General features: G+C 46.2%; 1 protein-coding gene across 1 annotated transcript in view; it reads right to left on the minus strand.

The window, feature by feature from the left end:
* PDILT (protein disulfide isomerase like, testis expressed) overlaps positions 1–17977 on the minus strand; it is a 45365-nt gene extending 27388 nt beyond the window's left edge. The window contains exons 1-2 of the mRNA XM_075528105.1: positions 17776–17977; positions 3518–3724 (exon numbers count right to left, since the gene is read on the minus strand). Coding sequence (XP_075384220.1) covers positions 3518–3724; positions 17776–17977 — 409 coding nt within the window. The remainder of the gene's footprint in view (positions 1–3517; positions 3725–17775) is intronic.
* Positions 17978–18784: the final 807 nt, after the last annotated feature.

The raw sequence follows: 18784 nt of genomic DNA on the forward strand, positions 1-18784 counted from the left end.
AGTGGTGACCCACCCACCGCTTGATCAGGGCCATTACCTAAAGAGATAGCCTCCAGGGAGAAAGAGGTGTCAGTCTGTACAGACTCATAGCCTGTGAAACCTGAGCGAGTAGTTGTACTCTGTCCTGAAGGGTTGCTTTGAGGAGCAATCGGCTCTAAGGCATTGGGAGGGGACTTTCACAAAAACGCAGAATGGACTTCTCTGCCCATAAGACCTAAAATATATATGCCCTGCCCCTTTTACTGAAACATTGTCCCCACCCACTACTATCTGGGGGACCTTGAGCAAGCTAGTCTGCCTCCCTGTGCCTCAGTTTCCCCACATAGCACCTCCTACGTGGGGTTGTTGTGACCTGTGAGAAGGCCTCGAACAGCGCAGGTATATGCAGGTGTAAGGGAGCATCAAAGAGTTCATGGAAAATGGAATGGAAGCACCATGGAATTTTTCCATGAACTTCTTGAAGGCCCTTCATCTGAGTCAGGGCCCGCACCCTGCGACAATTATTCTCCTTCCCGGGAACCCTGCACGGTAGTTACTCTCACCACCCCAAGGTCCAACAAGAAGTCATTTTTGCTCAGGTATATTGTGAGCATCTGAATGTGGGGTGTCCCTTTGCCTTTCAAAACCAGAAAACAACCCTGTGGTCCTTGTGTTGTTATCTGACTCATAGTGACCCTTCAGGACAGAGTGGAGGTGCCCTATAGGGTTTCCAGTGGAACCAGGAGTGAGTGGCCTATGGGGTTGAATGGCTGACCTTTTGATTAGCAGCCGAAAGCTCAATCACAGCAGCACTGGGCTCTTTAGCGACTTCAGAGCACCCACAAATGGATGTGAGGTCCCAGCCCTTGTGGCAGTGTCATTCTATCAAGCAGAAAAATGAGCAGCAGATGCAATTCTGCGGGCCAATAAGGTGGGCAATCAGTGGAGACTTCTTGGAGATGGTACAGATGAAGCTTCGTGAATGGCAGAGGAAGTGCCAGGTGCGGGCTCCTACAGCAAAGGGGGCTCAGAGGTCAAAGCCTTGGGGAACTCCTATGCCAGCCTCATGCAGCGCCTGCAAGATGCTGCATCATCATCTGGCTTCCTCCAAGTGGAGAGCGTCCCATGGCACTGGCCTTTGGGAGACAAAGCTGGTCCCTTTCTCCCAACCCAGCCGCTGAGATGCTCTGTGAGCATACAGGGACCCTGACAAAGTAACCTGGGGCTTCTCATCGCTTCAGAGCCCTCCCTGACCCAACACATCATAGAAGGTTCCTTGCTGGGTGGGTAGTCTCCCCTGCTAAAGGTCGACATTCCATGTTTATAGGAAGTAGCGGTCTCTATCTTTTATCTCTTGCTCCTTGCCTCCCCTTCCTTTCCTTGCACAAACACACCATCCTCCACAAACCCACTGGGAGCCACAGTCCTGTCTGATCTCTTTTGTGACCTACCTAATCTTGAGACTCTGTTGGCCTGGTTCTCTCGTGACCCCTGGTGTCCATTGTGAGAATTGCAAGGCTCCAAGTCATCCCTGGTGATGCTCCTTCAACCCTTGGGTTCTTGCAATCCTTTGATGGGCTTAATGGAAACTATCTATTTTATCGATCTATCTTGGTAGATAGACATATAGATGATGGATAGATAGATAGATAGATAGATAGATAGATAGATAGATAGATAGATAGATAGATAGATAGATAGATAGATAGATAGATAGATAGAGGTATATAAGAGACAGGGGTGCTATGTTTCCCAAGAGCTAGCCATGCTGCATATATGGTTACCCTTCCCTGAAACTATCCAGTCAACCCCAGCTCTAGCAATGAATTGCCTCATGGAGTTTACTTAGCTGTGATCTTGTATCGTGGGGTTTACTTAGCTGTGATCTTGTACTGAAGCAGGTGCCCAGGCTTTCTTCTATAGAGCTGCTGAGTGGGCTTGAATTGCCTGCCTTTAGCTGAGCAACTGTTGACACAAGCCACTTACGTCACTCAGGCTCTTAACACCTAGAATGGCTGTTGACACACGCCACTTACGTCACTCAGGCTCCTAACACCTTTGTAACAGTGTAAGACCGGTGCTGGACCCTCGGTGCTCACAGATCGATCACACCTACCCAACATTTATGAATTTCCACGTTGTAAAATGAGGGCCTACATGGGCCCCACGGAGGCATATGACTCTCCAAGTATCTCCGAGAGGGAAGTCAGACTTGACACCTGGGAGGTTTTCTCAGTAGAGGCATGATGAATGAATGAATGAAACCAGGAATGAATGAAATGGATGAAGAGAGCAGCTAAAGCATAGCAGGCACCCAGACCAAGGCCATCTTGTTCCATTAAGTCTCAGTCTCCCGTTTGACAAACCAGCTCATCCTTGGCCTGGAGTCATGTCAAAATCGGGCTAAAGAGAAGATGGCAGGGTGGGGGACTGAGGGAAGTTGGAGGTAGGAACTCAGTTGGTTGAGTTAATAAGCCAAGAACCACTGTCTACTTCACGGTGCTGCTATGACCCACTAGTTGCAATGTACTCCCTGGGCCCCAAAGGAAAATCCTATGCATGGAGGACTGACCACACTGCTGTCTGTCTTGCTGACGGGTGGGCGTGACCCAGAATCTGGGGGATAGAATCCCAGCATCCACCACTTCCAGGCCTGGGCCGTGAGCACTTCCCAGGTTGGTTTTTTATATCCTTCCCCTAAATTCTGGGCATAACTGCAAAGAAAATAGCAAGTGGCTACAAGACCCCTTGGGAAGGGCTGAGCCAAAGGCAGGAAGGCCCCTGGGTTCCTGAAAGATTCTGTGGAGTACAGTGTCCCACCTTCACCCTCCAACTGCCAAGTGGTGGCAAAGTGAGGACTGGGAGGAGAGTGTATGGGACTAAATTCTCTCAGCTCATGATTGAGGAACCTGAGAGGCCAGGATTCCACGGAGGGAGGCCTTCACCTTTGTGAGTTGGATATAAGGCCCAGTCACAATCTCCTGTCTAAAGATCACTCCCCGTAGTCTCCCCACATTGGGGTGCTACTTTAGAGAAGCCCTTCCAGGCGCATGGCTGGTCATTGTGTGGCCAGATGCCTTTATCTAGAGGATCAGACATGTTACTATTGTTCTCCCTGCTCACGGGGCAGTCGGGTCTCTTCTACCTGACCCTAGAAGTGGTGTTAGGTTACTGCCCCCATGAACTCAGTGGGGGGACATCCAGCTTAGGACATAGCCCATCTTGTTACATATGTGGTTGCCTGCAGCTATGGGGGCTTGCATGTCCCGAGACTATGAGTTAATGAAAGAATACATTCTCTCTCTAGCTTCTGACCCCATGGAAGAGATGAGCACACTATTCTCTGTCTGTCTGTCTGTCTCTTATTTCTTCTTAATTGTACATCCACTCAGTTGTGGGAGGCTGGTTCCTTCTCACACCAATTGGGTTTTATGGGGGCATGAAATACAATTGTTAATCCGCCAGGCCACTGAAATGCTGGGGCTTATACCGAACATAAACTGGTGACATGCTTTGGTTCACCCCAAGTCCCCATTACCTTGGCAACTGATGGGCTCAGATCGGTTGCCTTCAAAAAACAGCTTCAATTCTGGGGCCTTCTTAATTTCAAATTCCTCCCGAAGCTCCTGCTCAATAGTGATGTCCACCTTGCCGAAGCCAAGCCCATTCTTTCCTTTGCCCATGATCTCCATGGCTTTGCCCAGCTCCTCGGCCATATTCCTGGATCGCTTGGAGGATGGGTTGTCTGTAAAAGTCAGCACGAAGACAGAACTTACTTCTTTGCCCACCCCCATCCTCCAAGGAGGAGTCATCGTCTGGGTTGGCTAGCTCATGCGTGACGTGGGCCTTTCTTTGCTCAGCTGGTGATGGGTACCATTTCAGAAACGCGACAGGCGAGGCAACAGGATGGTTTATGAAGCCGAACAAAAGGATCTACACCGAGGTTCACCCCTTTGGATTCAGCAACACTGGAGACAATACAACTTTAGGAAATTGTGCAAGGAACCCAAGTTCTCTGGGGATCACCTTATCCTGTGTCAAAAATGGAGCAAGCAACGGTGGTGACCTCATGGAGCTGTTCAGCATCAATAAGATTCGTTGAACAGCCACTCGTGTGCTGCTTTATTATTGTGTAAGAGCTCTACATTTCTTCTTCCCACTAGCACCCGGGGGCAAACCCAAACCAGACACAGCTATCGAGTCAATGTCAACCCACAGCAACCCTACGGGACACGGAGGACCTGCCCCATGGGATTCCCAAGGCTGTACTCTTCATGAGAGCATCCTGCCCTATCTCTCTCCTGCAGAGCGCCTGGCAGGTTGGAACTTGTAGTTTAGCAGCAAAGCGCTCAATCGCAGCACCATCACAGGGCTCCCTCCACTAGGAGGCAGGTATCATTACTATCATCTCGATTTTGCAAATGAAGAAATTCATGCACAATAAACTTGCCAGGATACAGCCAGGATGTGAACCTTCCCAATCTGGTCCCAGAATCCCAGCTCTCCTACCTCCAGGAGGCATGTAGAAACATTTAGCATAATGTCTGGCTCATGGTATGTACGAGACATTATTATTACTGTTGTAACAATTGTCAGTTTTATATATGGGCAATCCCCAGATGGCAAGCAGGTTCCCTTCACAAGTCTGTCTAGAAGTGTGATGAAGAAAGCTGATGGTGCCCGGCTATCAAAAGATATAGCGTCTGGGGTCTTAAAGACTTGAAGATAAACAAGCTGCCATCTAGCTCAGAAGCAACAAACCCACATGGAAGAAGCACACCAGCCTGTATGACCACAAGGTGTCAAAGGGATCAGGTATCAGGCATCAAAGAACAAAAAAACATATTATTGTAAATGAGGGTGAGTGTAGAAGGGGGCCCAAAGCCCATCTGTGGGCAACTGGACATCCCCTTACTGAAGGGTTGCAGGGAGGAGACAAGCCAGTCAGGGTGCAGGGTAGCAACGACAAAACATACAACTTTCCTCTAGTTCTCAAATGCTCCCTCCCTCCGCTATCGTGATCCCAATTCTACCTTACAAAACTGGCTAGACCAAAGGATGTACATTGGTACAGATAGGAACTGGAAACACAGGGAATCCAGGGCGGATGATCCCTTCAGGACCAGTGGTGAGAGTGGCCATACCGAGAGGGTGGAGGGAAGGTGGGGTAGAAAGGGGCAACCAATTATAAGCATCTACATATGACCTCCTCCCTGGGGGATGGACAACAGAAAAGTGTGTGAAGGGAGATGTTGGACAGTATATGATATGACAAAATAATAATTTATGAATTATGAAGGGTTCATGAGGGAGGAGGAGTGGGAAGGGAGGGAGAAATGAATAGCTGATATTAAGTGCTCAAGTCGAAAGAAAATGTTTTGAAAATAATGATGGCAACAAATGTACAAATGTGCTTGACACAATGAATGTATGTATGGATTGTGATAAGAGTTGAATGGACCCCCAATAAAATGATTTTTTTAAAAAGAGAGTACAGATCATTTCTAATTTCAGTGGGAAAAATGTTTGTCTTAGTATACTGTGTGACTTTCTACACATGTTGCTATTAGGTGCCCTCGCATCAGCCCCGACTCATAGCCGCCCTGAGTACAACAGAACAAAACACTGCCCAGTCCTGGACCATCGTCACAATGGTTGCTATGTCTGAGCCCATTGTTGTAGCCATTTTGCCAATCCATCGCCTTGAAGTTCTTCCTCTTTTTCACTGCCTCTCCACCTTACCAAACACAATGTCCATTTCCAGGCACTCGTCTTTCCTGATAACACGTCCAAAGTATGTGCAGCGAGGCGTCTACATCTTCAATTCTAAGGAACACGCTGGCTGTACTTCTGCCAAGCCACATCTGCTTGCTCCTCGGGCAGTCCACAGCACTTTCGAAATTCTTGCCAGCACTAGGATTCAAATACATCCGTTCTTCTTCAGTCTTCTGTCCTCAAAACCCAGCACTGACAATGCACAGGAGGTGATGGAGAATACAATGACTTGGGTCAGGCGCACTTGGCTCCTCAAGGAGACATCCTTGCTCTTCAGCATTTTACAGAAGTCATGTACAGCAGGTTGACCCAATGCTTGGTTTCTTGAAAGAAACACTTCCCGATACACAAAAGCCTCTCTTATATCACAAAATGGTAATAATGATGCTTTGATATATACTGCAAAGTGGCAGTCATTTGTTATTTAAAAAAAACAAACATTGTGTGTATCTTGAATTTTTCTTATAATAGACTTTATAGGGGTTGGAGCCTATCGCTTGTACAGATGTTGGGTGATCATAACCCAGGTACTGCCTGTAATAAAAATAAAAATCGTAGCCTAGAGGAGTAGCATGATCCCCCTCTAGTGGACGGTTCTGAATTGCGGCCGGAGTGAACTCCCATGGTCCTATCACGGCAGACCATGCGGTTCAGAGCAGAGCTGGCTCTATGCGTCTCCAATGGCTGCAACCTTTTGGAAGCAGGTTGCCAGGTCTTGTTTCCAAGGCACTTCTAGGTGGGTTTGAACCACTGACTTTTTAGTCAATAGCCAAATGTTTCACCATCTGTGCCACACACTAGGATTAGCCAGAATTGACTCCACATCAACTGGTTTTGTTTGTTTCTGTTTCCATGTGCCTGTTCCCGGTGGCTGTGGTCCTTCTCATGGAAGACTGCAGGCAGAAAACTAGAGTAGCAGGCTGGGTGTGGGGAGAGAGGGGAAACAGTTGTGGGTGGGGGGGTGGGGTGACACTTCTGAGCCAGTCTGCCTTCCTGTGTTGGGGAAGTGAGGAGTGACATTTCTTGGCCCCTTCAGTGGATATGCATAGGGCTTAGGGGAGCCCTTTCCTGGAAACGGCCTCACGGAGCTGGCTTGTGGCCCTTGCAGTGGGAGAACTGGCCTCTAAAAGCCATTGGAGTTTGCCTTTCTCCCTCCTGATAACATTGTGAGCCCGTGGGTCCTTCAACGAGCCCAGCGTATGGGGCACGCGGGCGAGGCCAGGGCAGGGAGGTCACTGATTCCCTTTCAAAGCAGCACACTTGATCTTTTTCGGTCCCTTTCATGTAGAGCAACGAAAAACACCTGCCTGGCCAAGGGCGAGTTCCAAGTCTAACTGAGGAGTGTGTCATCAGTCCCCATGGCCCCTATAGTATTGCCAACAGTGAATGATCACTTTCATTAAACTCCCAATAAATAGATGGGGAACTTGACCTTGTGCCTCCTCCAAGGATCGATGCCTCTCTAGTGACCACTTTTTCACCATCATGGCTTCGGGTACACCCCTCTTTTTCCCACCCATCTGTCATCTCCAGCATAAATGGCCTATTGCTGACTGCTTAGCCAGGGGCCCCTCCCTGGCTTCCTTATGGATTCTGCTAGGCCCACCTCAGGGTTACTGAGTGACCAAAATACAACAGAAACCCAAACTTGTTTCCCTCAGGTCAGTTACAACTCACGACGGCCCTGTTGTGTATTACCGAGTGAAATCTCTCTCTCCATAAGGGCTTTTGGGTTTTGCGGTAATCTTTAGAATGACAGACTGCCAGGACATTCTTCCAAGATGCCTCTGGGCGGGCTTGAACTGCCAACCATTAGGTTAGTAGAGAAGCACAAACCCTTTGCAGACATCATTTCCATATCTGGGTTCCTAAGGGACAGAGATGCAGAACAAGAGGGGGGCCTGGAGTGACGGTTCAGATGGCACAGCTCTCCAAGGATTTACATGTGGCCCATGTTGTTCTGGTGTCACCGTGGGCTGCACACTGGGCCGCTAGCCCAAAGTCAACCGTTCAAACTCACTAGTCATTCTGCAGTAGACAAACAAGGCTTTCTGCTGCCCTACATATTTATCGCTGTGGAAAGCCGCAGGGACAGGTCTGTCCTGTAGAGTTGACAGGAGTTGGAATCGACTTGATAGCAACGAGTTTGGCTTTCTGGTGCCTCTGGGTGTTTGAAGTGGTACCCAGAAAGGGGGCTTGTGACTATTGGAATGCTAAGATCTGAGAACAAGGCAGATGGAGCTGCCCAATGGCACCTACCAGGAACAGCAACAAGGACGCTTTCATTTATTCAAAACTATTGTTCAGCTTCTAACAACCAGAAGCTGTTATGGGTGCCTAACTCTGACTCATAGCGACCTCCATATGGGTTCGTTTCCAAGACTGTTTATGGGAGTTGAAAGCACAGTCTTTCTCCCGAGGAGCGGCTGATGGCTTTGAACTCTTGACCCTTCAGGATCGCAGCCCAAAGCTAAACCTCTACACCATCAGGGATGCATGTTGTAGGTACTAGGGATGTGCTCTTGCTGTTAGGGGTGGTTGAGTGGATCCAGCTCCCAGGACCCTGGGGGACACGATGGCACCGCCACACAGGGTTTTCTTGGCCATAATCTTTGTTGGGGTAACTTTCAGGCCTCTCTTTCGCAGAGCCAGTAGATGGGCCTGGACTGCCACCCTCTGGGTGAATGTTGCATCACCCAGGCCCCTTCCTGGGGATACAACAATGAACACACAGATAAAAATCCCTGCCCTCATTGGAGATGGTAGTGAATAAATAAAAGCGAATGGTGTGTGATGTTAGATGGTATGAGCTATGGATGAAAGAGGAGCAGGATCGGGGACTATGAGCACGTCAGAGGGATTGTAGGTTTAAGTAAGAAGGCCCTTCTGAGAAGAGATGTTGTGATAGAGGTCAAAGGAGATGTGATACGTGGGAGGAGGACGTCATTGGCAGGAAAAAAGAGCCAAAGTAAGAAGGCCCTTCTGAGAAGAGATGTTGTAATAGAGGTCAAAGGAGATGTGATACGTGGGAGGAGGACGTCATTGGCAGGAAAAAAGAGCCAAAGTAAGAAGGCCCTTCTGAGAAGAGATGTTGTGATAGAGGTCAAAGGAGATGTGATACGTGGGAGGAGGACGTCATTGGCAGAAAAAAAGAGCAAAGGCCCTGAGGTCATAGCAGGTCTGACCTATTTGAGGAGAAGGACTCAGAGTGGGGTGAGCTGATGCAAGACCTTCAAGTCACTGAGCAGATTTTGGCCTTTCCCCTGAGTGCTATAGAAAGTCACTGGAGGGTGTGAGGCAGAGCTGGGATACCATCAGACTTATTTTTTAATAAAATGGTAGCTGGAAGTTATACGAAAAGTGAGGAAGGAGGGGAAAGGGAAGCAGGGTATCAAATGAGAGGTGACTGTAAGGACGGATCTGCTGAGAGACAGCCACAGCTTAGACCAGGGCAGAGGCAATGGGGGAGGGAGGGATGTGGTCAGAGTCTAAAGACATTTCAGAGGAATTCTCTGGATCTCATGACAAAAATGGCGCACCGTGACTCTCCAATGTGCTCTGGTGTTGCAGCGGTAAAGCACTGAGACGCTAGTCCAAAGTTCAGAGGTTAGAAGCCACCAGTCACTCTAACTCACTGCCAGCCAGTTGATTCTGATGCATGGCAACCCTATAAGACAGGGTAGAACTGCCCCTGTGGGTTTCTGAGACTGCAACTCTGTACAGGTGTCGAAAGCCTTGGTTTCGAACTGCCCATCTTGCAGTTAATAGCCCAACACATAGTCATGACGCCGCCAAGGCTCCAAAGGGAGAAAGACTTCAGCTTGGAATTCCTATGGGCAGTTCTATTCAGCCCTAATGGGTTGATCTGAGGAAAAATGACTCAATGGGATTGTTCCATTGGTAAGGGAATCCTTGGTCTAGGCTCTAGTCTGGCTCTCTTTGGCAAGGGGGTTCCTAAGGTGATGCTTAACCCTCAGCATGGCTTCTGGTTCCCCGGTGAAAGGAGGACAGAGGTAGCCAGCACCTAGTCATCCAGCCCAGGCCTAGGTTTCAGGTGTGGTTCTCACGTGGGTTTCAGAAGAAACAAACGGGACCCAGGGTCGTGTTGGAATAGGAACTGGTCCTCTGGCCATTTACCTGGTATGTAGATGTGTTAATGGCTAATGGACCCAAATCAATGTTTTCCTGAGTGTTTAGTAGATAAGCCTGAGTAGCCAATGTGAGTCAGGGTGGCACGGATAGACTAGGGGAGGTGTGAGCCCAGGGAGCTGGAGGCAGCCTTCCTGTAGACTAGCGGCTCTCCCTGGGGGACAGCTGGCAGCATCTGCAAAGATTTTGCTTGTCACAGTGGGAGGAATTGGTGTACTGCCATCTAGTGAGTATTAGACCCCAGACTACTAACCATCCTACAAAGCATCCAAATTTTAAAATTGCCCAGTTTTTGAATGTCAATGGTGTCAAAATCAGGAGTCATGAGTTAGCTCAAACTCAGATCAAGCACTTAAAAGTGTTCTGAGAGCAAGCCTCATTCCAAAGGGCTATTTATAGAATACAGAGATGCTCCCAGTGGCTTGAACTTCAGGATGTTCATCAATCCCACGAGTCCCTCAGAGGTTCCTTAATGGCCAGCCAGCACACTGCTCTGGCCATTACTGTGGCTCCCAAGGCCTTAACGGATCTGCAACTCACTTTCTAGATTCCCCTTGGTGCTTACTCTTCTCTTCATCACGTCAGCTTTCCCCACACTGACACATTCCTCCCTCAGGGTCTCTGCATTGCTGCTCCCTGTGCCTGAAAATGGGCTTCCCGGTGGCTCTCCTTGGTTATGCCCTCACTACCTCCAGGTCTTTGATGAACTCTCTCAGACCCATCACCACCCTCTGTTTCTGCCCAAAGTTAGCTTAGTCATAAGACTTACTGCATACTTGACTTAGTGATCTATCAAGTGCCCCCCCACCATGGCATGCAAGCTTCCTGAGAGCAGGAGGGTTTGACGAAACAGAATGTGTGTGAATGACTGAATGTCAAACCGATGACATGCTCTGTAAACTTTTACCAAGTTCACAATAAAAAGTTAAAAATGACAACAACAAAAAAGAGTTTTTATCTGCTCTGTTTGCCACTACAGTCTTTGGTGTCTAAGGTCTACCTGGCATTTATTATATGTTTAATAAATATTTACTAAATGAGTAAATAAATGTTCTAGTTATTAGTACAGACTGTTCAGAGGATTTGGGAGGTATATGAGGCTTTTTTCTCAGAAATACAGTCTTGGAAACCCACAGGGCAGATCTTACTCTGTCTTTTAGGGTTATTATGCGTCATAATTAACTCAAGGATGGTGAATTGAGTTTATTGAGAAAGATGGATTTAGCATCTTTCGGGTGTTAGACCCAACTTAAATCACCACTTACTATGTGACTTTGGGAAAATTACCTAACTGTTCTGACACTTATTTGCCTCATCTATGAGATGAAGATACTAGGTGCAGTGCCCAGAATACAGGTACATAATAAGGGCTACCATTTATCATCACTGTCTACCATCCTAATCACCACCACTGTGGCCATAATCATGGTCATTGTCATCACTGTCGCCGTCACTATTGTTGTTCGGTGCCATCAAGTTGGCTCTAACCACAGTGACCCTGTGCACAACAGAATACAACCCTGGCTGGTCCTGCACCAGCCTCACAATTGTTCTCATGTTTGAGCCCATTGCTGCAGCCACAGTCTCTAGCCCTGTCCCCACTCCTACCAACATCTGCACGGTTACCATCATCATGATCACCATTTCATCATCTCCCTTATCATCGGACCTGCTCCCACGCCAGACTCTTGCCGACTCTGCTTTCAAGATGATGCCTACATGGCCCTAAAGATAGCTCATGATACATTTCATCTCCCCACTCAAGAAAACCTTTCCTCCTGCCTCATCCATGGAGAACAGAGTGGCCCAAAGGAAGGCTTACTTATCTCATTGGAATATTCATGTATTCAACATTGGCCCCTCCCCCTGAATTCATAATTTTGAGAAGCGTTTCAATTCAGTGTGGCAAGAACTATCACAGATTCGATACAGGGCACTTCAAGAGCAAGAGGGAGAATCCCTGGCCAGTCTGAATCGGAGAGTCTTCTGACTGGTGACTCCATGAGCTTATAAACTTCATAATCCAACTGAAGAAGTGGAGGAAAAGCACTACAGACAGAGGAAGCAGCAAGTACGAAGGCTCAGGGAGCTGCAGGAATGTGTTCCATTCGGGTCCCCATAAATAACCCAGCCAACTCTACTTGGCCTACTGCCTGCTTTTTCAGGGGAAAAAAAACAACTCAGTGCTCCCCTGGCAATTGAAACCATGTATGATAGCCCATGATCCAGGATGAAGTGTAGGTATCTGCCTTGGCAGGGCCCCCTAGATGGTTCCTGCATCTCATAGGGGGCATTATTACCCACTGGCTAAAGTAATAAGTTGCTAACCACAAGATTCAGGGTTCGAATCTACCAGCTGCTCCACTAGAGAAAGATGAGATTGTCTACTCCCATAAAGATATACAGTCTAGAAAATCCTTTGTAGTGTTACTATGAGTCAAAATCAACTTGATGGCAATGGGTTTTACACAAGGAAAAGTATGAAACCAAATAAACCAAAAAAGATAAGAAACCAAAAGGGCATTCTATAAATGGAAGGATAAATGATGCTCATGGCTAGGACATGAATTTGACATTGTGAAACTATTAAAAAAAAAAACTACCCAAAACAACATAGAGACACAATGTAATCCAAATCCAGATTCCAACATTATTCTTTAAAGCGATGGAAAAACTATTCACCAACTTTCTATGGAAAGGAAAGAGACTCCAGATAAGCAAAGCCCTACTAAAGAAAAACAACATAGGAGGACTCACATTTGCTGATCTCAAAACCTACTACACAGCCATAATCATCAAAGCAGCCTGATACAGGTACAAGGACAGACACATAGACCAATGGAATTGAGATCCCAGAATTAATTTCATCCACCTATGAACAGCTGATCTTTGACAAAGGCTTAAAAAAAGTTCTGCAAAACGGGATATCTATTTGCAGAAAAATGAAATAGGTTCCCTATCTCCTATTGTATACAAAATTAATGCAAGATGGATCAAAGACTGAAATGTAAAACCTATAAACGTTTTAAAGATTTTATATTTACATCAATAAAAGACCAGAGGCACATCCAGGGACTCTAATACATGGACACATTGTGTAAACATACTATCAAACATAGCAGAAAGCAGCAGAACACACACTAGATGACTAGGAACTTCCAACAAATTAGACAAAAGATTTCACCCAAAATATAAGAAGACTCATAGGCTGGCAACAGCCTATGTTGGACACCAGCATGTAGGACAATGGAATAATAACCAAAAATGTATAGAAAAATTCAAAACCTCAACAACAAAAAGACAAACTAAGATAAGAAAAAAGGGACAGAGGACATGAACAACATGTCACCAAATAAAACATTCAGACAGATACATGAAAAAATGCTTGTGATCAATAGCCATTAATGAGATTCAAATCAAAGCAATCATGAAGTATTATCTTATCCCAACACTAATAACAAAGATCAAACAAAAAACACTAGAAAACAAATGCTGGTGGGGGTGTGGAGAAACTAGAACCCTCACACACTGCTGGTGGAACTGTAGAATAGTTCAACCACTTTTTAAAACTTTGGAACTAGAATGACCATAGCATCAAGCAATGCCACTACTGGGTATATATCCTAGTGAAATAAGGGCTGCGACAGAAACACACAGGCATATATCCATGTTCATCGCAACATTATTAACAATTGCAAGAAGATGGGAACAACCTAAATGCCCATCAACAAAAGAATGGATAAACATATTGTGGAACAGACACACAAGGGAATATTATTGAACATTAAGGAATAACAATTAATCTACAAAACAATGCATAACATGATGAACCTAGAGGACATTATGTCGAGTGAAATTAGTCAATCACAAAAGGACAAATATCATATGAGATAGTCCCACCCCACCCCATCCCCCGCCCCTCCTGGGAGAAGACGGCTTTTCTTTTTTCTTTTTTTTAAACGTTTTATTAGGGGCTCATACACATATGAGACATTTTTATCTATTTAAAAAATCATTTTCTTGGGGGATCTTACAACATTCCATACATCAATTGTATCAAGCATATTTATCCATACATTCCATACATCAATTATATCAAGCATTTTTATACATGTGTTGCCATCATCATTTCCAAAACATTGAGAACACTGTTATAAAAAGTCAAGGAAATGTTTTCACACCAAAAGACATATTCTTTGATGGTTAGCATGGACAAAAGGGAAGGGAGCACAGATTACTAATAGATGCTAGATGTTCTTGAGTTGTTCTTGACTCAGAGTGACACTATGTACAACAGAACGTACTAATCTCTAGTTCTCGGTCATTTTCACAATTGTTATTATGTTTGAGCCCATTGTTGCAGCCACTGTGGCAATCCAACTGATTGAAAGACTTCCTCTTTTTCACTAACCTCCTGTACCAAGCATGATAGCCTTTCCTGGGGACTGATAATATGTCCAGACTATGTGGAATGAAACCTCACCATCCTCACGTCTAAGAAATATTCTGGGTGCACCCCCTCCAAGTTTGCTCTTCTGGATGTGTACGGTGATTCCAATGTTCTTCACTGACATAATAATTTTAAGGCATCCATTCTTCTCCAGTTTTTTTTAAAAATCCATTATTAATTAGGAGTTAATACATATATCATATCATTCCATAGTTCAATCATGTCAAGCGGAATTGTACAATTACTACCACAATCAATGTCCAAACATTCTTTTTCTTCCTGGACTCTTTGACATCAGCTCCCTTTTACCCCCCCACCCCCACCCCACTCCATCACCATTTTACACCCCTCAAAAAATAACCTTATTCTACTTGCTATCCCTATAGGTTCATCAATCCTGGGTCTCATATACCAAAACCCAGAAAAATATAGAACACAACCTTAAGAGGGCAACCTCCAATGACATAGCTCCTATCAGATACCCCCTAATATGAACAAACAAAACCAAAACTACAGAAAACATTGAAAACCAAATCGGGTTCAGCATGCATCAGAGGGGGAGTCAACTGACAAAGTTTTAACTCTTTGAGTCAGAGTTACGCCTTTGAACTTTCTGTTCCCCTCTGTCCAATGAACTCTGTTTAGCACCCACCATCCTCTCATTCCTCAGTTGTGGGTAGAGGGAGTTCACTGGAGGCTAATTTCCGATGTAGTTCCCACAAATGAATCTTGGAATCCCCCCGTCATCCATGGCCGTCTACAAACCTGATCCTCACAATTTAAGTTCTGATACTAATCCTTTGGATTATATGATTCACAATCCTTCGGTGACTGATGATGGTGTGCTTCTTCCATGTGAACTTAGTTGACATCTCAGTTAGATAACTGCTTGTTTGAATATAAACCTTTAAGAACCCAGATGCTACTTTCTCTGCTAACAGGGCACCCTCTAATTTCTTGGCCATGTGTTGCTATAGCACCCATATTTTCTGTGTCCCTTGCTGAGGGCGTCTTCTCCAGTCTTAATCATTGTCCATTTTCACATACATATCAAGTGATTGAAAGTGCCACAATCCTCCATGTCAAGTCTTTGCCTTTGAATATTTTAAGGGGATCTTGTGTCGCAGGTGTGCCTAATGTAATATGTTTCTTCAGTTCTTGATGGCTGCTTCCATGGGCACTGACTATGGATGGAAGTAAAAAATGAAATCCTCGACAACTTCAATCATTTCTCCATTTTTCATGATTTTGCCTATTGGTCCAGTTGTGAGGATGTTTCTTTTCTTTACATTGAGTTGTAATCCACACGGAAGGCTGCAGTCGTTGATCATCAGTCAGTCGGCGCTTCAAGTCTTCTTTGTTTTCATCAAGCAAGGCTGTCATCTTCACATCAAAAGTTATTTGTGCGCCTTCCTCCAACCTTGAAAACCCATTCTGAGTCATTCATATAGTCCAGCTTCTGAGTTTATTTACTTAGCAAACCTATTGAACCTTAACCTTAGCCATAACCCTGATCTTGATACACTGGACAAATCTGCTGCACTGGGTCTCTTTAAAGTGTTGAACATCAAGGCTGTCACTTTGAAGTAGTGTGGCTGACCCAAGCCATGGTGTTTTGTGTTCTTTGGACATGTTCTCCTTCTCATGCTTGGTAAACTAGCAGGTCAGCCAAAAAAGGGGAAGACTGTCAAATAAATGGATTAATGATGTGCCTACAATAATGGGCTCAAACAGATTAATAATGACTGCAAGGATGACCAAGGACTGGGCACTGTTTCATTATTTTGCATATAAGGTCAATGTTGGTCAGAGCCAACTCAATGGCACCTATCAACAACATATAGAATGATTAAGTATGGTGAAAGGACACAACCGTGATGCCCACCTTTCCAGATTTAAACCACACTGTATCCCCTGGGAGCTCTGATAGCACTGTGGGTTAAGCACTGTACCAATGACCTCCAGGAAGTTTGGGGAGTGGTTTGAATCCACCAACCCGAGGGAGAAAGATGAGCCTATTGAAACTGCCTTCACCTGTAAAGACTAGCAACATCTGGAACTCCCTGGAGTAGCTCTACTCTCTCTAACGGGTCAATTCGACAGCAGCGGGGTCTTCTGGAGTGGATTTCCCTTTTTCTCTTTGAACAACTGCCTCTTGGTCCATTTGCAGGTACTGCAAGAGCATATTCGAATGTTCGTCGATGCGAGAATCCCACCATTGAGCCAGCAGTGCCCCTCTTTGACAATTTGCCTCACTCAAACAAAGTCAATAACGTCAACCCCTTGGAGTACACAACTCTTCACTTTCCTGTCCCAAAGAGAAATCCTTTCACACTAGTCTGAAGCCTTGAAGGACTGCTTTCAGCCAAACCAGCTTTTGATTGTTTTTGACCCATGGGATGTTCCAAATTTTCTGTAGCAAAAAATGGGTTCCATAAGGCTGACATTGTCACTGGATTCTCCAAATTTGTTTATTTTCCCTCTGTGCATACACAGCTAGACAGTATTTCCCAGCCTCCCCTGCAGTAGGTACTGTGTGTCATGTGACAAAGATCTGGCCAAAGCACTGTGGGTTGGAATGTTCTTCCTCAGTGTTTCTCCAACTTTATGAGGGGAAGTTCTACTCTGTCCTCTAGCAGTGCTATGAGTTAGAGTCAACTGTCCATCCATGAGATGTTCTTGGTGCCACAATGTTTTAAGTGCTGGATTGCTCACCAAAAGGTTAGCAGTTCAAGCCCACAGAAGGAAGATAAGGCCATAGATGCCCATAAAGGTTTGCAGTCTTGGAATCTCTATAAAACAGTTCTACTTTGTCCTACAGGTTCACTGAGTCTGAATCAACTGGTAGACAATGGGCTTTAAGGAACAGCTGTGACAACTCATGCCAGCACCTCAAGCAGCAGTGACTTCTCCCCCCAAATGCCTGCTGATTCAAAGGACACTCATCTGAAGAGTAAAGTCGGGTGCAAAGTCCAGATGGTAGAGAGTAAGACCAAAGGCCTCTCCTAGAGAATCCACTGCCATTATTCATTGTTCTCTCTCTTAGGTTCCAAGAACTTAACATCTTATCTCCTCTTATTGTATGATACTCTGGTACGGTGGCTATTTCATTGCCCGTTTTCAGAACTGAGGGTCAGAATCATAAGAATCTTTACGTTCTCCATGGGACAGAGGAGCCCCCCCCCCAAATTCCATACTACAGAGGCAATGTAGTTTTCAAGTTGCTCAATTTTCCTGGGCTTTGGTATTCTCATCTGGAAATTTGAGGTGCCACTATAAACATCTGAATTTTAGAAACATAGAGAGCTCCTCTGCCCCACCCCACCCCCAAAGCAAGAAGGTTGCCCTCACCACCTCCCCCATCCATTGACCGAGAGAGACAGGACCGGGGTGGCTTGGGGACAGAATGGGGGAACACTCACGGAAAAGCACCATGAGGAAGCGGGTCTGGTTCAACATCTGAGTCAGGCCAGCTGACGTCAACACCAGCAGGTTTTGTTCCTCCACGATGTGCAGGAGTTTGGGGATGTCCATGGTGGTCTCCTTGGCACTCATCCCTGGGGAGCCCTGTACAGTAGAGACACAAGAAGCCACCAGCAGCAGGGGCATCCAGAGCAGCTCCATGTCTGTCCTGTGGGGGCAAGTGAAGGAACAGGTACCCTTATCAGCACAGGTGCAGGGCCACCACGTGATCGCTCCCTCCCGCCAGTGTGTGTGTGTGTGTGTGTGTGTGTGTGTGTGTGTGTGTGTGTGTACTTGGCTTGAGCACCGCCTGCCACCTTCCCAGCTGCCTCCACAGCTTGGTGGCAGCTGCCCTGAGGGAGAGAGGGCCCAAGCATGAGGTCCCCCCTGAGGCCACTGCTCAGAGCAGGAGGAAGTGGGACTCAAGACAGAATGCAAGTCACTCAAGACGGCTGCTCCCCCAGCCCCGAGGGGAGACCTTTGCAGAAATGTGGTCCCACTCCAGAGTTCAAAGGAGAACATCTGCATCGCAGAGATGATGGGCCAATTCCCCATCACAGCCTCTCAGGACCACTTCCCCCTCCCCAAACAATACTTCTCCAGCTTGAATGCCCCCTGGCAGGGAACTTACTACCTCTCCTGCACCCTGTTTATTTCTGAAGAAATTTTCTTCACAGATGTCAATAGATTCTTGTGTCTTAATTCCATCAGGTAATATGTGGGTTGAGAACTACACTGTCAAAGGAAAGCGACAGCGCTGAATTGGAAAGGATGGCAGGGTGGGCAGCCTGGCTTGCTAGAAAGCTGTGTGATGCATATAGGTTAGTCTGGGTCTCAACCAGAGAGTCCTTTACTGTCTCTGAGCCTCCAGGGCCCCTGATGAATCCATCCAGTCTAGGGAAGAACTAGGAACAAGCCTCTGGTCAACCCTGGCTCTGGTGCAGCATGGTGGCTATTAGATAGAACTTT

Source organism: Tenrec ecaudatus, chromosome 12 (genome assembly GCF_050624435.1).
Source record: "Tenrec ecaudatus isolate mTenEca1 chromosome 12, mTenEca1.hap1, whole genome shotgun sequence".
NCBI lineage: Eukaryota > Metazoa > Chordata > Mammalia > Afrosoricida > Tenrecidae > Tenrec > Tenrec ecaudatus.